Raw genomic sequence first — 27,130 nt, forward strand, 5'->3', positions numbered from 1 at the left:
GCCTATAATAAGCTAACTGCAGGTAAGCCTATACCTGCAGGTAAGCCTATAATAAGGTAAGCCTATACCTGCAGGTAGGCCTATAATAAGGTAAGCCTATACCTGCAGGTAGGCCTATACCTGCAGGTAAGCCTATAATAAGGTAAGCCTATAATAAGGTAAGCCTATACCTGCAGGTAGGCCTATAATAAGCTAAGCCTATACCTGCAGGTAAGCCTATACCTGTAGGTAAGCCTATAATAAGGTAAGCCTATACCTGCAGGTAAGCCTATAATAAGTTAAGCCTATACCTGCAGGTAAGCCTATATTAAGGTAAGCCTATACCTGCAGGTAAGCCTATAATAAGGTAAGCCTATACCTGCAGGTAAGCCTATAATAACGTAAGCCTATACCTGCAGGTAAGCCTATAATAAGGCTTACCCGAAGGTACAGTAAATATCTCTTAAATGTGCACCGTTATTTACTTTAGCAGCGCTGGTCTTTTTGACCCCAGATCTCTCAATAAAGAGGACCTGTCATGCTTATTTCTATTACAAATTTTTTTTTACGGTTACCAGTTTAGAGTTACAGAGGAGATCAAGTGCTAGAATTATTGCACTCGCTCTTAGGTTCGCGGCGATACCTCACATGGGTGGTTTGAATTCCCTTTTCATATGCGGGAGCAACTTGCGTATGCATTCGCTTCTGCGTGCGGAATTTTTTTTCTTCTTAATTATTTTATTTGATTTTTTTTATTTTTACACTATTCTTTTAAAAAAAAATGTGATCACTCTTATTACTGTCACAAGGAATGTAAACATCCCTTGTGATGGTAATCCCCAATCCCCCTTCTCTGCATTTAAAAGCATTCAAAACACCAAGTTTGTTTTGAATGCTGTAATTTTTTTAAATCTGGCCCCTTTAAGGATTTCAGTACCCGGAAGTGCTGTCATGACATCGCTTCTGGGATTTTACATCAGAGACCCGATCAGAGCTGAATTTGGCTTTGTTCGGGACGCCAACCAGCCGGTGGACGTGCGGCAGGAGGGGGGGGGCGTCCCGTCCTGCCCCTTGTAATAACAGCTGAGTGGCTGCTCAGCCACATCGGATGTCATTACAAGAAAGCCAACCGTCGGTTCTAAACAACGGTACTGGGGAAATGCCTCTAGCTGAAGGCATTATTCCTGTAAAACCCCTTAAAGCCAAGGCCGCATATTTGTGTTCTTTAGGCGTGAAGGGGTTAAGAGTCACCTATGGAGATTTTTAAGTACCGTAGTTTGTCGCCATTCCATAAGCGTGCGCAATTTTAAAGCATGATGTTACATATCTATTTTTTTGATGTAACATCATCTTTTACATTATATAAAAAAATTGGGCTAACGTTACTGATTTGTTTATTTTTTAATTAAAAAAAGTGTAATTTCTCTTACATCCTCTGACATATGCAGCTCTTAATGTTTCTTCAGGAATGGGTAATGCGCCATCTACAGGAGTAGACTAGGCAGTGAAAACTTTTCACTTGACACGCCTATAGGGGCTGTCCCTCATGACATTACCCCAGACACACTGTGCTCACTAATCAGTTTTCTTGCTGCCTAGTTTAGGAGTAGGACCTTTACAAAATTCTACAAGATTGATCTGCTGCCATCCTCAGATGCTTCCTTTGGCCAAAAGGTTTTGCGGGCTGCTGTTTGACGAAGAGACTTGTTTTTTTTCTCTTCAGGGGTTCATTTTCGTTTTGGGGTAAGCTCCTGTTGGTTTGGTTGAGCTTCTGTTGCCCTGTTGGCTACATTTTTAGCCTTGGAAATGCGTTAACTATTTTTGGTTGCGTTCTTCCCACCCCTCATGCCTATACTGCTTTGGGACATCCCATTCATGAATAAACATTGAGAGCTGCGTCTGTCAGAGGACGTAAGAGAAAATTTGATTTTTGTAAGAACTTACCGTAAAAGCCTTTTTTCTGAGTCCTCTGACGGACGCAGCTCCCGCCCCTCTGTTTGGGTTTGGTTGTGTTTTCTTTCACTGCTTGCTATGAAACTGATTAGTGAGCACAGTGTGTCTGGGGTAATGTCATGAGGGACAGCCCCTATAGGCGTGTCAAGTGAAAGCTTTCACTACCTAGTCTACTCCTGTAGAAGGTGCATTACCCATTTGTGAAGAAACATTGAGAGCTGAATCTGTCAGAGGACTCAGAGAAAAGGATTTTATGCTAAGTTCTTAAAAAAAATTGAATTTTTTCCACAAAAAAAATTGCGTTTGAAAGACTGCTGCACATATACAGTGTGACATAAAATATTGCAACAATTACCATTTTATTCTCTAGGGTCTCTGCTAAAAATATATATATATATATATATATATATATATATATATATATATATATATATATATATATATATATATATATATATAATGCTTGGGGGTTCGAAGTAATTTTCTAGCAAAAATACTAATTTAAACTTGTAAACAAAAAGTTCCATAAAAGGCCTGGTTTTAAACTGACACGGTTAATGAGGGAATTGAGCGATTTTCTTGCTTGAAGGAAAGAAAATTGTATAATTTATGATCTGCCTTAAATCAGAGTTTCACTAGTTTTTGTGTTTATTAAAAGTAAGCAGCTACAAAAAGCGTATCTGCTGACCTTTAATAAACGCACACACACCTGTCCCATGATCCAGCGATGCGGCCACCCGAAGCCTCGCTCCCGCTCCTCTCCCTCTCCTCTTGGCGGTACCAGCATCTCTACTGTGGACACCCGGTTGTGACAGCTTGCCGCTTCACAGCGGGGTGCGCATAGTTGCCAACATTTGAAAAAAAATTCTAGGGACACTTTGCAGCACAGCACATTACTTACCACGCCCACTTCCCTGAAGCTCCACCCACTCCGCATAATTAATCTCCACCTACTTATCATCAGATTATAGGGTCTACTTAATAAAGAGAGAATTAGAGGAAATTGGCATCAAGTTTAAAATTCCCTTTTCAAAGTAGAAGAGTTGGAATAATTCTCCCATTCAGCTGCACTACTTCTGCCTAAAGTTTAAAATTCTCATCACAATTCCCTGCAATTCTAAAGTGTCAAATGTGCTCAGGTGTGACCACACAAGAAATGTAATATGTAAATATAAATAAAGTGCAAAGTGTAAATAAGTACATTGCCGGGACAACGTAAATTACCCGGGAATGGCTTCTATTTGCCAGGACTGTCCCGGCAAAAACGGGACAGTTGGTAAGTATGGGTGCGCACTGCACATACGCAAGTTGCGCTACACATTATGAATGGACGGGCAATCTTCTGGGACCTCTGACGTGTCCCAGAAGAATGCAGGGAGGGAGGGGTGAGGTGAGGAGCCCCCCCCTCCCCCCAAAAAAATTACATGCCAAATGTGGCATGTCAGGGGGTCAGGAGTATTAAAAGAGGAAGTTCCATTTTTGGGTGGAACTCCGCTTTAAGGAGGAGGCTGGGGAAATATCTTTACAATAATTACCCTGTCTTTACTGTGCTGGAAGATGTCATTATCAGTTGTAAACTAGATGTCCACACTGCCCATCCTAACGAAGGTTCAAAAATCTTAAGGCTTGCGTGGTAGATTGTACATTAATGCCCTTTCCCTCATGTTGTCCCTCTAATGGCATTTTAAAATTGTTCAGAATGGCTTGCAAGTCCTTTGTATAAACCTGTCTCAAAGAAACACCTAGAAAGGTATGAAATATATTTAGAAGGGTATTTTTAGGTATGCTGTATGAATGGGAGCTCATGATAGACAGACATATAATGGAAGTTTCTCAAATTTGACTGCAAAAGTGGAAGAACACTTTAAGAAGCATTTATCCGAGAGCTTAGCATTTTTCCTTTTGCACTTTACTAACAGATGAAATTTAGGACGATGAGGTCTCCAGGGCTGGTGCTGCTAATCCACTCTCACTGCAGTGCATGAAATGTTGTAAAGTGGAGTGCAGAGCAGAGAGAGTAATCGCACAACCCAGGCAGAGCGTAACGAGTTCTGCTCTCCTCTTATCGCTGGCGGCTCGTTGGTGATACGATCAGGTATTGTGAAACACAACAGATGTTAAAGGTCAGTCTGACACCGGCTACATCAGTCACAGGGGAGCGCGGCAGATCCAATTCCGGATAAATTCCCAATTTGTCTTCCTAACAAGGTGATGGTATCAGGGATTTTGCAGTAGGAGAAGAGCAGGGAGCAGATTGGAGATTTGTGTGTGCCGTCACAGCCAGACTGCAGCCTGCAATCACCCGGCTAGTTTTTAAGTTTCTAAAGTCAGGCTCTTTTTTGTAAAGTATTGTGAAGGCGATAAGCAACGCTTTCAATGGGCGAAACGTGCTGGAAAGTCTCTGTGCAAACGTGCGCTGATCATTCTCTTATCTGTGGAGAAAAAGGGAACACAGTGCTCACTACAGATCACATCCACCCCACGGTTAGGACGTTGGATTCTGGTGTGACCAGGGCTGCTATTAGAAATCATGGGGCCCCGTACAGCCTTACAGATGAGGCCCACCCCCGAGGTGTCCTTCATGTGCTCATGCTCCTGCAGCCTGCAATCCCCCGGCTAAAGAAACAAAGAGGAGAAGCGCTCTAAGTGCAGACAGTTTATTATAGTATACAAGGCAATGTATGTGGTAACTCACAAGACATGAATGAAAGTCAAGCTGTGTAACACCATTAGATCTTGAGACATCCTCTGGGGGGAGGGGGGTGTGTGTACCATCCACTCCAAGGCGCCGTCCGTGGCTGAGTCAGTGTTTGATCGGAGGAAAAAAAGCCAGCTGCCTCCCGCCTGAGTGCACGATAAGCGGTCAGATGGAGATGACTGGCGGCTATAAGGTTCCGTAGGTGGATGGGCGCTCTCCCGTCACCAGGGGTGGTGTACTCCAACAGCGAAAAAACGGCAGGCACGACGCGTTTCTGAGCATGCGCGGGGTCAGTTTACCCGGCGCGCTCTTTCTTCAGGTGCTGGAGACTCTACAAAGTTTATATATGGCTCAGTTGATTAGTGATTCACCACAGCTGGGAAAAGGGGGAAATGGCTCGAAGATAAAAGGATTTGGAACCAGAGCTAAAAAGCAACCAGTTCATTAAAAAACACAGCAACTTTAAAAACAATTATACATAATTGCACAGGATTAAAAACATATGTCAAAGGTGGAATTGTACTCGGTTGGCTGGCCACAATTTCACGTGTATGGGACTAGAGCGACAATTTCTCATAAGACTCAGATATATGCTATGATGGATAGTAGATGATGAATAATGATAATAATCAAAAATGGAGGGGTGAACAAGAACTGATCATGACTCCTAAAAATAACAAAAGTATAAATATATATATATATAAAAAAAAGGTCATAAAAAGTCATAAACATTAATAAAATAGTGGATATCTTTGGGATGAAAAACAATCTAGACCTATGGACAGCAGGTATATAGAAGGGGGAAAGGGGAAAAAATTATAATGTTGATATATTTAGGACTAATGGTCCAGGAGGACATAATGTAACATAATAAAATATTATAACATGATAGAACATGCATCACAATACTAAAATAATATTAATTATCTATAAAAACCCCATAAATGTAATATATATAAAATATACACATAAAATTATATATATGTATATAAACCGTCTAATTTGGAAGGTGTATAAAAAACTCGAAATAAGAAATACATATATATATAAAAAAAAAAAAAAAAAAAAAAATTTTTTTATATATATAAAAAATATATACACATAACATACATGGGATGGAGAACGTATATAAAAATATACATAAAAAATATATAAGGTTTATCAAAAAGGGATAATTAAAAGGAAACCTCTTGTATTAATTGGGAAAGAGGAGGAGAGGAAGGAAAAGAACCTCAATTATAGGATGGTATGTACGTCTAGTTCCTCATTCAATCCTCGAGGGGCGAGAACATCTAGCGTGTATATCCAAAAGGTTTCACGCATACATAATTTGGAAAAACGTTCTCCTTCTGACAGATCTTTCGAAATGGATTCTATGACCCAAATTTTTAATCCCTCAGTCGATTTTCCATGGACTTCTGAAAAGTGTCGCGGGACGCTATGAAGGTCACTCCCACCTTCAATGAGACGACGGTGTTTCCCAAACCGTTGTCTTACTGGTCTGATGGTACGACCCACATAAAGGAACTGACACGGGCATATTAAACAATAGACAACATACTCAGTAGAGCAGTTGTAAAAATTATCTAAGACGTAGGTTTTATCATTATGTGTGAAGTCTTTTTGGCCATGTCTCACAAAGGTGCACATTTTGCATAATTTTTTCTTACATGCGTACATACCTTTCAGCGGGATCATCCAGGGCAAGTGATTGGTGGCCTTGGTGTTTTTTAATTTGCTTGGCGCAATCTTGTTTTTTAAAGTAGTGGCCCTCCTATATGTCACTTTTGGTTTCTCTAGAATGACGGAATTAAGGTGGGGGTCCTGTTTTAAAATACCCCAATGTCTTGATAGAATTTTTTCCATTTTTTTGTAATGGCAATGAAACCTAGTAATAAATCGAACCGGGTGATGTTCTTCTCTAATTTTGGAGCTGGGGAGTTTCCCTGGAAGATAAGCTTCATAAGCTGAATTAACCAAATCGTCAGGGTAGCCCTTTTCAGAAAATTTTTTCTTTAGATGTTCGCTTTGGGCTACATAATCAAGGTCCCTAGTACAGTTCTGTCTCAACCGACAGAACTGGCCTTTAGGTATGTTATTTGTCCATTGGGGATGATGGCAACTATTGTAATGAAGATAGGAGTTTCCGCAGGTGGGTTTATTGTAGTTTTTGGCATATATGTGGTGTGACTCGTGTCTGAGTGCCAGATCTAAAAAAGGCATAGAGTCTGGATGTGAAACTGAGGTAAAGGAAAGGCCTAGGGTGTTACTGTTGCAATGGCTGACAAAATCGTCAATTTGGGAGGCAGAGCCATCCCAAATGACGATAATATCGTCTATATACCGCCCAAAGAAAACAATGTGCTGGGCAAAAGGGTTGTTCCGCCAGATGTATCTTAACTCCCAGAAACCCATGGTCAGATTTGCATATGACGGAGCAAAGTTAGCTCCCATGGCTGTCCCGTTTATCTGTAAATAAAAAGTGTCCTCAAACTGAAAATAATTGTGAGTTAAACAAAATTGTGTTGCTTCCAAGATAAAAGACACTTGATCATGGTGTAAGGAGGAGTCTTGAAGAAGAAAATGTTGTATGGCTTGTAAGCCTATATTATGGGGAATGGAGGTATATAACGAACTGACGTCCAACGATAACCAGATGTAACTATCTTCCCATCTATACGGAATGATTTGTTCTAATAGGTGACCTGAATCGCGTATATATGATTGCAGGCTTTGGGCCAAAGGTTGCAGAAAGACGTCAATGAACTGTGAGAGGCCACTAGTCACACTGTCCATTGCTGCTACAATGGGTCTACCTGGGGGATGTAGAGGGTCTTTGTGGACCTTTGGTAAGTGATAAAAGTAAGGGGTGTTATAATGGTCCTTTTTTAAGAAAGCTGCCTCATCTTTATTTATCACTTTATTCAGTAACGCCGATTGTACCAATTGTTCAACCTCAATTTTATACGCTGGTAGTGGGTCTTTGTGGAGTCTCGTGTATGTTTTGTTATCATTTAATAGTCGACAGGCTTCATTGATGTAATCGGTCTTGTTTAATAGAACAATACCACCTCCTTTGTCCGCGGATCTTATGATAAGATCGGGATTGTCAGATAATCGCTTGAGAGCCTGAGATTCACTATGATTCAGATTGGAATGGGAGTATTTGATGTGTTTGGACGTATCTGAACACATGGCTTGAAAATCAGCAAAAACCGTCCTATAAAAAGACTCTAGATATGGGCCTTTTGAGCGGGTAGGGTAAAAAACAGATTCAGGGCGTAAGTCAGTATGGACAAAGCGTGGCGACTCTGGGAGATGCTGTGTGAATAGCAGCATATCCAGATACGAATCTTCACTCTCACAGGGATCATAGGTGCTAAAAGGACTTCCAGGGATGGATTCCTCTATGGAAGTGGATACATTACTTTCCACTTTGTCCATGAGGGGGGTATTGTCAGCTTGTTTAGACTTTATATTAAAATAGCGTTTTAATGTGAGATTCCGTATGAATTTGTTCAGGTCTCGAAATAATTGAAAGGAGTTGGGAAAGGAGGTGGGAGCAAAACTTAAGCCTTTATGTAGGAGAGATAGGTCATCTTGATTTAATGGGACAGAGGACAAATTGAAGATCTTAGTAGTCTCCGCTGTTTGGTGTTTGTTTTTGGTAATTCGCTTACCTCCTCTGCATCCTCGTCTAATAGTTTTCTTTTTTTCTTTCTGATTTTGGTCAGTGGATCCCCCTCTAAAAAAGACACAGGGGGGGGGGGGAAGCTGATATAAGGGGAGCCGTCTCAAGTTCATTGATCATAACAGGGAAGGATATTTCTTCGCTGCCTTCAAGCGATCTGGGGGTGACTATTACCTGACTGGCCATGAGAGGACTCATACCCTCTGGCTGATTGGCACTAGAAGGGATCTGGGCTGGAGAGAGGCTCATAACCTCCCCAGTGATGACTGGGAGGTTAGAGCTACTAGAGGGCCTATCGTTTGTGGTGTTATTGCAAATGGCGGAAGTATTCTCAGTTTTGTTTACTACCTCTAAGTTTTTCTTATTAGTCTTATTATACTCATATGATTTGTTGGATGATTTGTTGGTTGGACGACTGGAAGGGGGGTTTCTCTTATTCTGTAGACCACCAGCTCTATCTCCCTTAAAGGTCTGGTTTCTAGCTGTAGGTGTTGGTCCATATCTAGAGATAGGCGGTGGGTGGCCTGCCCTACGAGGGGGTGGAGCCCTGATGGGTGAGACTGGGTGGACCTCTAGAGACATCAGTGGAGGTATGTGGTGATTCTGTTTCCATAGAAATACCTTATCATTACTGTAATCGTCTAAATCTCTCCTGAATTTGTCTAATTTTGTGTGTATAAGCTGGTCCTCTTTTCTTTTTGTGTTCCTTTTAAGGGTGTCTAGCCACCCAAGAGGGATATGGATATGAAAGTCCTCAATATCCTGTATCAAAATTTGTATATTATGTACAAGCGAATCATATTTGATATGTCGCTGGGTGGCAAGAAGCCCTAACCACTTGGTTGTGCAGAACTCTGCAATGCCCCGCCACTCTTTTAGGTGGGCAGGATCCAGAAAAGAACAAGTTTGTGTAATCCTAAGTCCCCTAGGGGAAATTTTGGCTGATAGATATTTGTTCAGAAAAAATTCATCCCACCACTGGGTATTGGCTGAATGCATGAGTCTCTCCAATTTCTTAAACATACCGCATAATACATAACGATCCGCTCGTTTTCTGATGGGGTCTTCAGAAAACAGATCTATTGAAAAGATGGAGTATAGTGTGTCTAGAATATCGTATTTATGTGACTCAACATCACTAATAAGATCCATAATCGCACAATTCTGGTCAAATGAGAAGAAAATAATCGAAAATAAAAAAGTGTATATAAATGCACAACTGAGGATAAACTGGAAAGAAAAAACCGGGGGGTAAAACAGGTGCTGCTAACACATGAATGAGTGGTGACAAGCCAACGAGACAGATTCCACCCTAGAAGTATGTGGACAAAGTGTTCTGTCAATAGCTATACAACAATAGTTAATGCAAAGGATGGTAAATGGATGATATGGAAATACAACACTCAATGTACAATGTAGAATGCCACATATACATCATATATGGTGTCCTAAAAAAACATATGATTTATCTGTCAGCACATCCATGTCATGTGTTGGATCGGTCAAGCAGCTCTAAGGAGACCTCTCAGAGAACAAGTGTATATATGTATGACCAGAGCGCTAAAAACCTCCAACACAGGAGATGTGTATGACAAATCAAATGCCAAACAAGGAGGGGAGGGTGGGGGGGGGAGGACAAAAAAAGGAAACAAAGGACTGGACAATAAATGAAACTAATAAAAGGAAATTACTGTATTGTATGGGATCAGCGTGTTGGCAAGGGAGGATAGTCCATATGCACTGAGCCGCTCTTCCACAGACCAAGAGGAAATTCTGTATGAGCAAAAGAAACAAAGAGGAGAGGCGCTCTAAGTGCAGACAGTTTATTATAGTATACAAGGCAATGTATGTGGTAACTCACAAGACATGAATGAAAGTCAAGCTGTGTAACACCATTAGATCTTGAGACATCCTCTGGGGGGAGGGGGGTGTGTGTACCATCCACTCCAAGGCGCCGTCCGTGGCTGAGTCAGTGTTTGATCGGAGGAAAAAAAGCCGGCTGCCTCCCGCCTGAGTGCACGATAAGCGGTCAGATGGAGATGACCGGCGGCTATAAGGTTCCGTAGGTGGATGGGCGCTCTCCCGTCACCAGGGGTGGTGTACTCCAACAGCGAAAAAACGGCAGGCACGACGCGTTTCTGAGCATGCGCGGGGTCAGTTTACCCGGCGCGCTCTTTCTTCAGGTGCTGGAGCGCCGTAGACTCTACAAAGTTTATATATGGCTCAGTTGATTAGTGATTCACCACAGCTGGGAAAAGGGGGAAATGGCTCGAAGATAAAAGGATTTGGAACCAGAGCTAAAAAGCAACCAGTTCATTAAAAAACACAGCAACTTTAAAAACAATTATACATAATTGCACAGGATTAAAAACATATGTCAAAGGTGGAATTGTACTCGGTTGGCTGGCCACAATTTCACGTGTATGGGACTAGAGCGACAATTTCTCATAAGACTCAGATATATGCTATGATGGATAGTAGATGATGAATAATGATAATAATCAAAAATGGAGGGGTGAACAAGAACTGATCATGACTCCTAAAAATAACAAAAGTATAAATATATATATATATATAAAAAAAAGGTCATAAAAAGTCATAAACATTAATAAAATAGTGGATATCTTTGGGATGAAAAACAATCTAGACCTATGGACAGCAGGTATATAGAAGGGGGAAAGGGGAAAAAATTATAATGTTGATATATTTAGGACTAATGGTCCAGGAGGACATAATGTAACATAATAAAATATTATAACATGATAGAACATGCATCACAATACTAAAATAATATTAATTATCTATAAAAACCCCATAAATGTAATATATATAAAATATACACATAAAATTATATATATGTATATAAACCGTCTAATTTGGAAGGTGTATAAAAAACTCGAAATAAGCAATACATATATATATAAAAAAAAAAAAAAAAAAAAAAAATTTTTTTATATATATATAAAAAATATATACACATAACATACATGGGATGGAGAACGTATATAAAAATATACATAAAAAATATATAAGGTTTATCAAAAAGGGATAATTAAAAGGAAACCTCTTGTATTAATTGGGAAAGAGGAGGAGAGGAAGGAAAAGAACCTCAATTATAGGATGGTATGTACGTCTAGTTCCTCATTCAATCCTCGAGGGGCGAGAACATCTAGCGTGTATATCCAAAAGGTTTCACGCATACATAATTTGGAAAAACGTTCTCCTTCTGACAGATCTTTCGAAATGGATTCTATGACCCAAATTTTTAATCCCTCAGTCGATTTTCCATGGACTTCTGAAAAGTGTCGCGGGACGCTATGAAGGTCACTCCCACCTTCAATGAGACGACGGTGTTTCCCAAACCGTTGTCTTACTGGTCTGATGGTACGACCCACATAAAGGAACTGACACGGGCATATTAAACAATAGACAACATACTCAGTAGAGCAGTTGTAAAAATTATCTAAGACGTAGGTTTTATCATTATGTGTGAAGTCTTTTTGGCCATGTCTCACAAAGGTGCACATTTTGCATAATTTTTTCTTACATGCGTACATACCTTTCAGCGGGATCATCCAGGGCAAGTGATTGGTGGCCTTGGTGTTTTTTAATTTGCTTGGCGCAATCTTGTTTTTTAAAGTAGTGGCCCTCCTATATGTCACTTTTGGTTTCTCTAGAATGACGGAATTAAGGTGGGGGTCCTGTTTTAAAATACCCCAATGTCTTGATAGAATTTTTTCCATTTTTTTGTAATGGCAATGAAACCTAGTAATAAATCGAACCGGGTGATGTTCTTCTCTAATTTTGGAGCTGGGGAGTTTCCCTGGAAGATAAGCTTCATAAGCTGAATTAACCAAATCGTCAGGGTAGCCCTTTTCAGAAAAATCCCCCGGCTAGTTTTTAAGTTTCTAAAGTCAGGCTCTTTTTTGTAAAGTATTGTGAAGGCGATAAGCAACGCTTTCAATGGGCGAAACGTGCTGGAAAGTCTCTGTGCAAACGAGCACTGATCATTCTCTTATCTGTGGAGAAAAGGGAATACAGAGCTCACTACAGATCACATCCACCCCACGGTTAGGACGTTGGATTCTGGTGTGATCAGGGCTGCTATTAGAAATCATGGGGCCCCATACAGCCTTACAGATGAGGCACACCTCCACCCCCCGAGATGCAGGGGAACAGCAACACTGACATTATCCGCTTATGCCCCAAAAATAGAAAAAAAAAAGTTCCTCATCTGCTCCCACCTCCTGGACCCCTCTGTTGACATGATGGGGCCAAAGGAAATGTAAATTAAAGCAGAGTAATAAAAATAAAAATACCCCGGGGACAGTCAGGGCTAGTGCATTCCACAATGGATAGCCTCTGATCTGTCCCGGGTCGCACTTACCTTTTAGAAGAAATACTTACCTTGAAAATTTCTTCTCCAGTGCTGCCATATCAGGTGTGTGGTGCGTTCCTGCTGAAAAAAAGCCCTGGTTTTACATATACTGTAGTTTAATACATGTAAAAGAATTCCATTGGCACTGCAAACAAGACCCAAACATCCTACGCCCCATCCCCACCACCACCACTCAGTATTTGAATGGTCTCATCTTCAGCACATTTTTCAATATCCTTTTTTTAACAATGAATGTATGAAGCCAGGACAGACTGACAATGCAGTTTGCTGCCCCTAGAGTGCTTTCCTGATCTGGACTACAAACACCTCCATAGAGAAATGTTCTTTTTAGCCTCATGCACACTGGATGTTTTTACAGCTGCTCCTAGGGGTGTCTGGCCTATGTGTCCATTGTGACAGGTCGAGGCTCTGTCACGTTGAAAATGGTCATTTAAAGGACACAGTGTGCACATTGGCTCTGTGCAGGACTACAGAGCATAGATGTGGAGTGTAGAAAACTGATTTTGCAGCTTTCTCCAGGTTTTAGTATACCTGGATGGGGCTCTGCAGGGCAGCAATCAGAAATTTTGGGGGCCCCTTACACAGCTTTAGGCCTGGGCCCCCCCTTAAACTGACCATCAACATTCCCCAAGCCCCCCCCCCCCCCGGCTGTCCCACCAAGCCCCATACCATGTCCTCCTCCATCCTATGTCTTCTTCCATCCCATGCCCTCCTCTTTCTCCATCCCATCTCCCCAATCCCATGTCCTCCTCCTGCAGTGCTATCTCCTCCATCCCATGTCCTCTTCCATCCCATGCCCTCCTTCTTCTCCATCCCATCTCCGCAATCCCATGTCCTCCTCCTGTAGTGTCATCTCCTTCATCCCATGTCCTCTTCCATCCCATGCCCTCCTTCTTCTCCATCCCATCTCCGCAATCCCATGCCCTCCTCCTGTAGTGTCATCTCCTTCATCCCATGTCCTCTTCCATCCCATGCCCTCCTCCTTCTCCGTCCCATCTCCCCCATCCCATGTCCTCCTCCAGCAGTGTCATCTCCTCCATCCCATGTCCTCTTCCATCCCATGCCCTCCTTCTTCTCCATCCCATCTCCGCAATCCCATGTCCTCCTCCTGCAGTGTCATTTCCTCCATCCCATGTCCTCTTCCATCCAATGCCCTCCTCCTTCTCCATCCCATCTCCCCGATCCCATGTCCTCTTCCAGCAGTGTCATCTCCTCCATCCCATGTCCTCTTCCATCCCATGCCCTCCTTCTTCTCCATCCCATCTCCGCAATCCCATGTCCTCCTCCTGCAGTGTCATTTCCTCCATCCCATGTCCTCTTCCATCCAATGCCCTCCTCCTTCTCCATCCCATCTCCCCGATCCCATGTCCTCTTCCAGCAGTGTCATCTCCTCCATCCCATGTCCTCTTCCATCCCATGCCCTCCTTCTTCTCCATCCCATCTCCGCAATCCCATGTCCTCCTCTTGCAGTGTCATTTCCTCCATCCCATGTCCTCTTCCATCCAATGCCCTCCTCCTTCTCCATCCCATCTCCCCGATCCCATGTCCTCTTCCAGCAGTGTCATCTCCTCCATCCCATGTCCTCTTCCATCCCATGCCCTCCTCCTTCTCCATCCCATCTCCCCCATCCCATGTCCTCCTCCTGCAGTGTCATCTCCTCCATCCCATGTCCTCTTCCATCCCATGCCCTCCTCCATCCCCATCCCATCTCCCCAATCCCATGTCCTCCTCCTGCAGTGTCATCTCCTCCATCCCATGTCCTCTTCCATCCCATGCCCTCCTCCATCCCCATCCCATCTCCCCAATCCCACGTCCTCCTCCTGCAGTGTCATTTCCTCCATCCCATGTCCTCTTCCATCCCATGCCCTCCTCCTTCTAAATCTCATCTCCCCCATCCCATGTCCTCCTCCTGCAGTGTCATTTCCTCCATCCCATGTTCTCTTCCATCCCATGCCCTCCTCCTTCTCCACCCCATCTCCCCAATCCCATGTCCTCCTCCAGCAGTGTCACCTCCTCCATCCCATCTCCTCTCTCTTGCACTGTGCACACCTCCTGGTTGCCGGGGCTTGGGCCCCTTTTCACACTCAGGCCCCATACAGGTGTATCACCTGTACACCCCTGATGGCGGCCCTGGGGCTCTGTAGTTGGGAGATTCCACAGTATCTTGGGTGGGATGGAATCTCTAACCCTGTGTGCGGGTTTTGTGGAGGACCAGCAGGGGTTGTGCTCAGGTGCACACAGTTCTTATAATGAAGGTTTAGGAAGACCTCAGGGCTCCCAGTTGGAGGCGGCTCCACCCAAGAGAGACAGGAGGGATCGAGGAGTCAGAGGCTGCAGGTGGCAGCCAGAGCATGTGTGCGTGTATCTGCAAGAGATGGGTAATGGCCTGAGGACTAAGGCCAGAGTGAAGCTGTCAGCTTTGGAGAATTTATGGCCTGGGGACCAGCATAAAGAGAAGAGGTATTGCAACTAAGAAGCTGAGTGAGAGCTTAAGAGCCAGGTGGGCTAGCATTTTCTGTTTATCCTATCTTGACTGGAGAAGAACACCTGTGTGGGAAACTCTATATGTTATGGACTTTCTTTTATGCCTTTTAATTAAAATGGACTGTCATCCCCTGAAATCAAAGTGCCAGCTGACGTGAATGCCTCGAAAAATGCATCTACCACTAGAGCTAACGGCCCCCATGTTACACCATACATACATACATACATACATGGACTTTGAGCAGCGATTAGTGGCAGGAAAAAAAAAAAAAACACTGCCAGTGCGTCCAGGAGCAGCAGAGTTTTGGCTGAAAAAAATGCTTGACGCTTGAAAACGTGTGTAAACCTGCATTAACGCTTCCGCTTCCATTTGCGTTTAGCGCTTGAGAGTTAATTCATTTCAATAACCAGAATAAATGATAATTCGATCCACTGGCCAGAATAAACGTTCAAGCATTTGACCCCTGAAAACGCATCTAAAAGCGTTCCATGCCTTTAGAAGCAGCAGACGTTTTTCTGCCAAAACGCTCCTGCCAAGAGGAAAGGCTTCTAGGAGAGTTTTTGAAAGGTCCTGTGTGCATGAAGCCCAAAGCTAGGTTCACATTTATGGAGGAACGAATCACACACCACCTCACTAAAAACACACTCTTTTAAGAAAGCACATGGAGGCGCCATAATTCTTCATGATATCCCCACAAACTGAAAAACGCAGTTTCTAGCATTTGGAAATTGGTGCTTTGGCAGGCGTGTTTTAAAAAAGATGCAGGCACCTTTTTCCTACAGGACACACATGCATAGTAGACTGTTCATATGAATGGGCTGTTGTGCCTTTTAAACACGGCATGCAGAACTGCTCAAATGTGAACCTAACCATATGGTTAAAGGAAGAAAACTGGGAAGAACGTTAACATTGTTTAAGATATCAAGTGAGTGCATTGGATGTAAGATATCAGGTGAGTGCATTGGATGTAAGATATCAGGTGAGTGCATTGGATGTAAGATATTAGGTGAGTGCATTGGATGTAAGATATCAGCTGAGTGCATTGGATGTAAGATATCAGCTGAGTGCATTGGATGTAAGATATCAGGTGAGTGAATTCGATGTAAGATATCAGGTGAGTGCATTGGATGTAAGATATTAGGTGAGTGCATTGGATGTAAGATATCAGGTGAGTGCATTGGATGTAAGATATCAGCTGAGTGCATTGGATGTAAGATATCAGGTGAGTGAATTCGATGTAAGATATCAGGTGAGTGCATTGGATGTAACAAGGACACTGGATTTCCACCAATGCCAACAGGTATTTTCTGTACTTGTAGAAAATGTGCTTACATAAAAAAAGAAAACGAATGCAGGTACACATCTAAGGGCTGAAAAGGAGCAATATACACTATTACCAGGTATTGGGATGCCTGCCTTGACGCGCACATGAACTTTTTTTGGCATCCCAGTCTTAGCCCGTAGGGTTCAATATTGAGTTGGCCCACCCTTTCCAGCTTCAACTCTTCTGGGAAGGCGGTCCACAAGGTTTAGGAGTGTGTCTATGGAAATGTTTGACCATTGTTCCAGAAGCACATTTGTGAGATCAGGTGCTGATGTTGGACGAGAAGGCCTGGCTTTCAGTCTCTGCTCTAATTAATCCCAAAGGTGTTCTGTTGGGTTGAGGTCGGGACTTTGTGCAGGCCAGTCATGTTCCTCCAACCCACACTCGCTCATCCATGTCTTTATGAACCATGCTTTGTGCACTGGTCCAAATGATTTGGTGGAGGGGGGGGGGGTTATGGTGTGGGGTTGCTGTTCAGGGGTCGGGTTTGGCCCCTTAGTTCCAGTGAAGAAAACTCTTAAGGTGTCAGCATACCAAGACATTTTGGACAATTTCATGCTCCCATCTTTGGGGATGGCCCCTTTCTGTTCCAACATGACTGCGCACCAGTGCACAAACAAGGTCCATAAAGACATAGATGAGCGAGTTTGGGGTGGAGGAACTTGACTGGCCTGCACAGAGTCCTGACCTCAACCCTGTACATCCATAGAGTCCTATAGTGGTGTGAGAGACAACCTCAGCCTGGGCTCCCGCAAGGTCACACCCCCAATGTGTTTGATTTTCCCCTGGAGCTTAGTCATGGGGAACCAAGAGGTTGTCTCTTGCTGGCACTCCTGCAGTGGATGCAGCATCACCCACACTACTCCCCACAGTGATCGAACCTGAGTGCCACATTAAAGAAACCTGGGGTCACAGTGCCATATTTGTGTCCTAGGGATTTGGGGGTACAGTTTACACAGCCTTCTCCTTTCCTTTCTCCACCACTTCTATGCCTGATCTCCCTACCATTGATATCATTTTCAGTATGGAACCCCCTTTGAGATTTGTTTAGGATTTCCATCAGCATGTAGAATACCGAGAAGCTCACACCATTATTGCCAACATTTAAAAACAATTTCCAGGGACACTTTGCAGCGCAGCTATCAATTACTTACCACACCCACTTCAATGAAGCTCCGCCCACTCTGCATAATTAATCTCGCCTGTTTATCAGATTATAGAGTCTACTCCAATATAGAGAGAATTACAGGAAATTAAAAAGGGAATTTCAAACTTAAGGCCACATTAGCAGAGTTGGAATAATTCTCCCATTCAGCTGGACTACTTCTGCGTAACATTTATGGGCAGCGCGATTAACAGGCGCTTCCAGGGACAATATAAATTACCTGGGACACTCTACTATTTGCAGGGACTGTCCCAGGAAAAAAGGGACAGTTGGCAAGTATGTCACACACATCATACGCATCCATAGTCTCGTCTCTTGACCTGATGCAACTCATCAAATCCTGACCATTCCAGAATCATCTCATTTTATAGGTTTAAGAAAAAAGCGTTTGATGTTAAACAAAGTGAGCTGGGATAATATGTAATTCCTACAAAGTAGAACTAAATTTAAGGACTTTTAGTACATTGATGTCTATGGCCTATTTACTCTATATATTGTTCTTTGTGGAGTTGTTGCAAAGGCCAAGGGAATGTTAACTGCTAGCCTGTGTATAAATGCTTTTACTTCCCCATCTGCTTTGTAAACGCATTTATTTATTATTGTTCCTTTGAGCGTTCCCCTTTGTCTCGCTTTGCACAATGAATGGACAGAAGTACAGGCAGTGAATCCTGTATGTGACCCACCAGCTAAAGGGGCTGAATTAATGAAATGGAGTACCTGTCTCCAATGGATGCACCCAATGTTTGTGTTTATGGGGATGCAACCTATTAACTGACATGCATTGTGTATGTGTGTGAGCCTGCCAGCATTCTAAATGATGATGCCAGTACAAAAGACATTTGAAAGGGGAGTGTGACGGACCCCCATAGTCCTGAGGAGTATGTTTGTTGTATTAGCTCCCTTGCCAGGACAATACCTAATCCAGCAGCCCACCCTGTCACTAGTCAGAACTCTGTGTAGGGTGGATAAAAGCATAATACTTTTATTGAAGAACAGACAGTGTGTGTGTGTATATGTATATATGTATGTATGTATGTATATATATATATAGGGCTTTTTTTCAGAGGGAACGCAGTTCCGGCACCTCCAATGGGTGATGGAGGGTCTACTGATGCTGGCTATCTATTTTTGCTGGTGGAGGATCTTTTGATACTGAGGGTTAATTGTTGCTAGAAGGGATCTACTGTTTAGGGAGGGGTCTCTGCTGGCTGCTAGAGAGTCTATTGATGTTGGCTACTGGGAGATCTTTTGCTGCTGCTGGGGGGGGGGGTCTATTGCTACTGGCTGTGGGGGATATATTGTATTGCTTTTCTTGTTATCATAACCTAATTGCATACATTCCAATACAAAACTATACTTGGTTTCATATTCTCTAAAAGAGGCTGTACTGGAAGCTGGGTAGGGGGTGGAACCAAGTTTCAGTGCTTGGAGGTTGGAAGGGGTGGAACCAAGGGTTAGTGCTTGGGGGTGGGTAGGGGGTGGAGACACAGAGTAACTTTGAAGGGGGAGTTCCTGCACCTATTCTCTGAGAAAAAAAGCCCTGTATATATATATATATATCCCTGGGAACCACCCTCCCCCCTCTTGTTTGCATAGAGACACAGGGTGGGGTAAACTGTACATCCAATAACATGAGGCACAGGTACAGTCAAACATTTCAGCAAAACCTTTAGACCACAGGTGTCAAACAAAAGGCCCGCTGGCCCCCCAGGCCAATTCATGTGGCCCTCGCACCTCTCCTGCAGCTGCAGCACCCCCATTGTTTCTGCCCCCACCTTGTCTCAGTAGTCAGCAGCAGAGGACTGAACTCCTTTGCCAGATCCTGCACTCTTCTGTGCAGCTGCAGAAAGGCTTGTCTTTGCCCCCCCCCCCCCACTTCTCAGCAGTCCGCAGCAGAGAGGAGGGCAGAACTCCTCCTACAGATCCTGCACCTCTCTGTGCAGCCGCAACACCACCTTTCCTCTGCCTCCCCTGGTCTCAGCATTGGGCAGACTCTGGAAGCTGATTCCAGCCCTCCTTTGGTTCTCCTCCAGACCCTGCACTTTCTAATTCTCATATCCACCCGCATCTTTTTCCTGGCGGCAGCACAAGGTAAGGGGGTGCATTGTGATGTAAGGAAGGGTGGGTGACTCTTGACTTCTGACGGTGGGGGGGGCCCTTGACATCTCATTTAAGGATGTAAGGGGGCGTGGGGTGCTCTGGACATCTAATCTTTTCAGATATAACCGGCCCCTTGAGGGCAACCATAATGCTGATGCGGCCCGCGATGAAATTGAGTTTGACACCCCGCTTTAGACAAAAACTGGGCACGCAGTCAACTTTGTCAGTGGGAAGGACACTTGAGGAAACTTTCCCCTTTCTCACTTTACCTCTGGTCTTTGTGATTGGAATATGCATAATACAAACAGTAAAGAGGGTGGGGTAGCGTTTGACTGGCATTAACCTCATAGGCCCAGCTGGAGGAAGTGTGGCTGCCTGGTACCTTAGGAGCATGGTACAGTGGTCACATTTTATATCTAAGCAATAAAATGCTGTATGGCCAGTGACAGCAATGTTATGTCCAATGTCCGTGTTCTAAACATAGACAGGGGCCGGTATCCCAGTGTAGAGTTGGGACCGGTACTGTAACAGGTTGATTGTCTATAATGGAGGGCATACAAATGGAGAGATTAGGAATATTGACGGAGTGGAGGAAAGTAGGTAAATCTGAATAAAGAGAACTACACATTTTTTTTTGGAAGTTAAACCAGCCTCTATGTATGTATTCTTCTGTTTATTGAGGGTTTTCTGAGGCTTAGCTGTAAAGGTAATCTATTGAAGAAGGAGCCTTGGACCTACCAGCCAGCACTGAAGGGATGCCATTGATTTCCAGAAGCTCCCTGTGACATGAACTCCTGTTAAAGTGGTTGTAAACCCTCACATATACCCAGTGAAGTGACTGGCCTCAGATGATACACAAAGATGAAACAAATCCTCCTACAGAAGTTGTGCCTGTCTATCTACAGCCATCTTTCTCCTACATGCATTCAGAGTGCACAATTGAATGCAGGGTAGTGAGCTCTGGGAACTGATTGGAGGCAGGCGACACCCTCCCCCTTCACACAGGAACAGAGCTGAGGCTGTCAATCACAGGTTGTGTACTGGAGTTCCCTCCCCTGTCACCATTTTTCTCTTGGTGTCAGGAAAACTTGTCAGAAGTGACTCATGGTTGTAGCAGAGGAACGAGGCAGAAGATAGAAATGACAGTTAGTGGTCTGGATTCAGGCAAGTACATACTATAGATGGCAAACCTTGGCACCCCAGATGTTTTGGAACTACATCTCCCATGATGCTCAACTACACTGCAGAGTGCATGAACATCATGGGAAATGTAGTTCCAAAACATCTGGGGTGCCAAGGTTCGCCATCACTGCAGAGGGATATGCTTTGTTCATATTTCATGTCTGAGGTTTACAACCACTTTAAAGCGGAGTTCCAGCCTTTTCACTTGCCTGTCCCACGGTCCAGCGATGCGGCCGCCCGAAGCCTCGATCCTCTTCCCTCTGGTCTCGGCCGCGCCGGCATCACTGGTGTGGGCACCCGGATGTGAAAGTTTGCGGCTTCACAGCCGGGTATGCACTGCGCATGCGCGAGTTGCGCTGCGCATCTTGATTGGCCGGCAATCTTCTGGGACCTCTGACATGTCCCAGAAGATTGGAGGGAGGGGGAGAGGAGAACTTCCGTTCAGGGCGCTGCGGCGCTCCAAGCGGAAGTGGGAGCGGGTATCTGTCAAAACTAGGTACCCGCCCCCCCCCCCCAAAAAAAAATGACATGCCAAATGTGGCATGTCTGGGGGTTATTAGTACCTAAAACGGAAGTTCCACTTTTGGGTGGAACTCTGCTTTAAGATCCTGTCCAACATAATCCAGGTCTAGAAGAGTTATTTGCAATCTGTAGAGATTTAGGCCTTCTAGTTGGCTGAGGCACTTCTGCCCTACTCAGCAATTCTAATTGTATTCATGTTGTCTATGTTCTCTATGTCTCCACAGTTCAGCGCTGTAGTTCCAGAAAATCGAATCGAAGCTGTTGTGGCCAACCTGACTGTGGTAGACCGGGATCAGCCATATACGCCCAACTGGAACGCCATATACAAAATCATCAGTGGTGATCCTGTTGGCCACTTTATTGTAAAAACTGACCCCGTCACCAACGAGGGCATCGTCACTGTGGTGAAGGTAGGTTGACAGATGTGATGAGATTATAGTTGGGGGATACATATATTACACTAGTGAGGGTGGTGACCACTTAAAGCTTAACAGTCCACAAATGAAAGGGAGAATGGTCCCATCTAGCAGGTTCTCTATACAGTTCATATACAATGTGCCTGTCTACACATTAGGAAGCATTGTCTCTCAGACAGGAATTCATGAGTAACTCCCACATGGTGCATACTCAGCACTAAAATCCTGACAGAGGTCAGAAGTAGGGATCGACCTATTATCGACAATGCCGATATGCACTTTCCCCGATATATCGGAATCTACCCCTGAGGTTACCGATATTGCCGATATTTCGGGAAAGTGCTTGTACCGGAAGGGATTCCTGCAGCTAGAGGCATCACCCCGGTACCGGCGTCCATAGCTGATGGTCGGTTGTCTTGTAATGACAACCGATGTGGCAGAGAAGCCGCTCGGCTGTCTTTACAAGGAGCGGGAGGGGACGTAGAGGAGACCCATGCAACCATCCTACACGGCCGCCGAAGAGAAGACCCGATCAAAGCCACATTCGGCTCTGATCGGGTCTCCATGTAAAAACCCAGAAGTGATGTCATGACATCACTTCCGGGTACTCGGCGCAAATTTAAAAAAAAATGACAGCATTCAAAACAGCCAAACTTGGTGTTTTTGAATGCTTTTAAGTGCAGAGGAGGGGTTTGGGGTCTTTTAGACCCCCAGATCCCTCCACAACAGTACCTGTCAAGAAAAAAAAAAAAAAACATTGAAATGTACAAAAATATCGGCCGATACCGATATTCAATGGCCAAAATATCGGTATCGGCTTTAAAAAACCGATATCGGTCGATCGCTAGTCAGAAGTCTTTCAGTCTGTCCAAAACAAAGAAATATCTTTTGGCTGGAAGTTCCATTAACAGTGTAACAAACAATGAAAAAGAAGATCGGATTGCTGCAGATTCTATGCAGCTATACATTCAGTCTAGTGATGGCAGCACAGCACTTCCCATGGTGTGTCTCCTGATGGTGACAACAATGGTTAGTGTATCCATCAGAAGCCCGTGTGACAAAATATCAATGCAAAGGCACAATTGGTGGACAAGGGCATTGTCACCATGTAGCAGGAAAAGCCTGAACAAGGACCTCCATGGCAGGATCGACAAGGATTATTTTAACCACTTACTGACCGACCAATTGCAGATTTACTACTACAGGGTGGCTCTTCTGTGCAGAACCATGTGTATATATGCCTGTACGTGATTCTGCACTTCCTCCTACAGGGGACACATATGCGCTGCTGGCAGGCCACTTCTACTGTGATTTTTCACACAGTAGAAGATGATCTGCGGGCGACGGGCACTGGATGTCTGCCGGCACTCGCTGATTGTCGGACAGAGACCCCTAACAGAGATCTAAGCAAGGCAGATCTCCATTCTGACAGGGGGAGAAGGGATGGATTCTGTGTCCCTGCAAAGGGAGCAGCACATACAATACACAAAAACACTGGTTAGGCACACAGTTAACACTTTGATTGCCCTAGATGTTTAACCCCCTCCCAGCCAGTGTCATTAGTACGGTGACAGTGCATATTTTTAGCACTAACTATTGTAGTAGTGTCACTGCTTTTTGAATAGTGTCAAAAGTTTCAGTTGGTGTCAGACTTGTCCACAGTTTATCGCAGTCCTGCTATAAGCCGCTGGTCTCCGCCATTACTAGTATAAAAATAAATAAATAAAAATTCCCATATATATCCCATAGTTTGTAGAGGCTCTAACTTTTCCGCAAACCAATCAGTATACACATATTGGGATTTTTTACCAAAGATATGTAGCAGAATACAAATCTTTTTAATTTTTGAAGAAGTTTTAATTTTCATATATTTTTTATTTTATTTAGGTTTTATAGCGGAAAGTAAAATGTTGTTTTTTTTTTCAAAATTGTCAGTTTTTATATTTATAGCACAAAAGAAAGCTTTATTTGTTGGGGGAAGGGACAAAATGTAATTTATAAACAGCGTTGCATGACCGTGAAATTGTCAAGTTACAGGAACGCAGTGCAGTATCGCAAAGAATGGCCTGGTCAAGAAGGGGGGTATATCTTCCGGAGGTCAAGTCGTTAAAAATTGAACTGTTGGTACTGCGCATATGTGACCCAGAAGCCAAAAACAAATGAGAAACTGATTCTTCTATGTCCATTGACTGATTTATCACAAAGAATGGCCTGGTCATGAAGGGGGGTATATCTTCTGGAGGTCAAGTGGTCAATTTTAGTCTCATCTGAGCATAACCACTTTTTCCATGTGTCCTCAGAATCATAAAGGTGCATTTAAGGTTTTCAGATAAGACTAAAATTTTATGATTTTGCCTCAAAACCAAACAATAAAGTTCACTGTCCAAATAACACAGAGCATGGAGGTGGTAATATCCTGTTATGGGGTGTTTCTCTGCAGCGGGGACTGGAGCACTTGTCAGGATAGATGGAAAAATGGATGGGACAAAATACCATCAAATTCTTGAGGAAAACCTGCTGCTCTCTCTCAGAAAGTTGTCAATGGGAAGAAGGTTAACCTTCCAACATGACAATGACCTAAAGCACACAGCAAAAATGACCACACAGGGGTTGAAGGAGAAAAAGGTGAATGAAATCGCATGGCCTAGTCGGAGCTCAGACTTAAACTCCATTGAAAATCTGTGGAGTGGCTTGAAGAATGCAGTCTACAAACGGTCACCATCAAATTTAACTGAATTTGAGCAGTTCTGCAAAGAAAAGTGGGCAAATATTGGAAAGTCTGCAAAGTTAGTAGAGACTGATCCCAACAGACCAAAGGCTGTAATTTAAGCAAAATATGGTCCAACAAAATACTCACAAAGGGGGGGGGGGGGGGGTGATCCATTTTCTAACTCATTGATTCTGTTTTTGGTTATTTTTTATTTTGTTTTATTTTTTTTCTGACATGTTGATGTTATATGTTTCTCTTGGATGTATTAACTTTATAAATTGCACTGAGTAAATACAGCTGGATAAAACAAATGTGACTGCCTTCAATTTAGCCTGCAAAGCAATAACGTGATTCTTTTAAAGGGGGGGGTGATTCTTTTCTATACCCACGGTATATATAATGCACATATTATTCACTAGTTCTAGAATATATGAACTGTCAGCTAAATACATAGTTACATAGTTAGTCAGAATGAAAAAAAAAGGCACAAGTCCATCTAGTTCAACCTATAGAAAAACCTCCATATCCACAATCTAATATCCACAGTTAATTAAGAAGCAGGCAAAAAAATTAAAAAAATAAAGCATGATCCAATTTCTCCAGAAGGGGGAAAAAAATTTCTTCCTGATTCCCCAGGAAGCAATCCGATATTCCCTGGATCAACTATCCCTGCTGTGTTTACCCATAAATGTTAGTATCCAGTTCTGTTTTGTGCATTTAGGAATGACCTAGACATCACCGTGAGTCTGGGTGGTTTTTACCATTTATGAATGTTACATCTCTTTCCTTTCAGCCAGTAGACTTTGAGATGAACAAGGCCTTTACACTAAACATTATGGTGACCAATCAAGCACCTCTGGCCAGTGGGATCCAGATGTCCCTACAATCTACATCTACGGTATCCATCGCCGTAATGGACGTAAATGAAGCCCCTTACTTTCCCAACCGAAATGACCCAATCAGACAACTGGAGGGAGAGCCTGCTGGGAGACTGCTGACCACTTTTTCTGCAGTGGATCCCGACCGCTCCTTGCAGCAAGCTCTACGGTATGATACATAACATCGTAACATGGTGCCAGTCATCCACATATATAAAGGAATGTGCTCTTTTTTTAATTTTGATTTCAGATATAATAGCTGTGTTAGTGTGACTGTAATAAAACTCCTGCTGTTATGTTAACATTTGTAATTGTCTATGAACATAAGGGCAGCATAGTTAAATACTCTTGTCTCGTAACTGATTAAGAACAGTAGACTCTCTGCATTAATGATTAAGCCACATGATTTGGTCTGGAGCTCGGAAAATTGTGCCGTGTTGACTCATGTGAAGCGATAGGCTCACCTAAGGCCAATAAAAAGGACCCCATTTAGGCCAGTTATTCCAAATTGACTAAACAGAATAACAAATATTTTGGCAGGTAGGATAGTTGAACATGTATTTTAGACTATAATTAAAAAAAGGTACAGCACTAATATGTGCCAAGTATCAATGCCACTGTGCAAAATAAACTGAGTAAAGTGCTTGAAGATAATCAAAGTGGCTATGTGCACAGAAATTTATAAAGTGCAAAATGACAAAATGTGCCAAATAAATAGTGCATAAAACTTTCTTAAAGTGCAATGGAATGTCCAGAATATATCAGTCCATTAGTAGCTTCCTCTGCCCTGTGCAAAAAATAGGCTGGAGAAGATGCTTGGAAGTGCTAGTGCTTCCGCCACCACCACCCAAAGAAGGCCGCTCGCCTGAAACTCAGACCCGTGTTTTACCACCAGGTCGAGTGAGCAGTTCCTCTAAGGCAGTGTTTCTCAACTCCGGTCCTCAGGGCATACTAACAGGCCAGATTTGTATTACCTTGGGTAGATTCAGAATAGAGTACTGCAATCACTGAGCAGCAAATGATATCACCTGTGATGTATTTCAGTTTTCTTGCAAACCTGGCATGTTAGTGTGCCCTGAGGACTGGAGTTGGGAAACACTGCTCTAAGGGTTCAAGATCTCTCTCTTATAGATCGTTTTCCATAAGGATCGCTCAATGGATTGGATATATTCGTTGCTTCTGATCACTTCCCAGCCTCATCCGGGATAACCTATAAAAGAGAGGCAGAAATCTAATGCTCTCTGCTTAAAAAGTTCCTTTTATTGGGAAATACAATGATAAAACTCACATGGGTTTGCACTTTCAAAGCAGTGCAGGCTTAAGCGCTTGTCTCATAACCTCAAACGGAGCTGGCTGCCAGGTTCCAGTTTGTCCGAAAGTCTCCGCCCCCCTATACACGTTGCGTCATACGTCCAAGACGCTCGACTTCCTTAGTAAGGGTGGACTGGATGTATTTTAGACTGTGACTTTACTGCCTGACTTTAGTTCACCACTTCTAGCCTTACAATGGTAGTGTGCAAAAAACGGGCTTGGACTTCAACCCACATTTTCCAAGCTAATAAAAAAAAGTATATTTGTAGAAAAAAGGGCAGAAGCTACAATACTTATTTCTTTTGCAGCACTGCTTA

At 43.3% G+C, this 27,130-nt stretch overlaps 1 protein-coding gene across 1 annotated transcript in view; it reads left to right on the forward strand.

The window, feature by feature from the left end:
* Positions 1-27,130, forward strand: part of CDH4 (cadherin 4) — a 1,089,940-nt gene that overhangs the window by 1,014,751 nt on the left and 48,059 nt on the right. The window contains exons 9-10 of the mRNA XM_082271591.1: positions 21,723-21,908; positions 25,418-25,671. Coding sequence (XP_082127717.1) covers positions 21,723-21,908; positions 25,418-25,671 — 440 coding nt within the window. The remainder of the gene's footprint in view (positions 1-21,722; positions 21,909-25,417; positions 25,672-27,130) is intronic.

This window comes from Pelophylax lessonae (genome assembly GCF_965119305.1).
Source record: "Pelophylax lessonae genome assembly, chromosome: 11".
Classification (NCBI taxonomy): domain Eukaryota; kingdom Metazoa; phylum Chordata; class Amphibia; order Anura; family Ranidae; genus Pelophylax; species Pelophylax lessonae.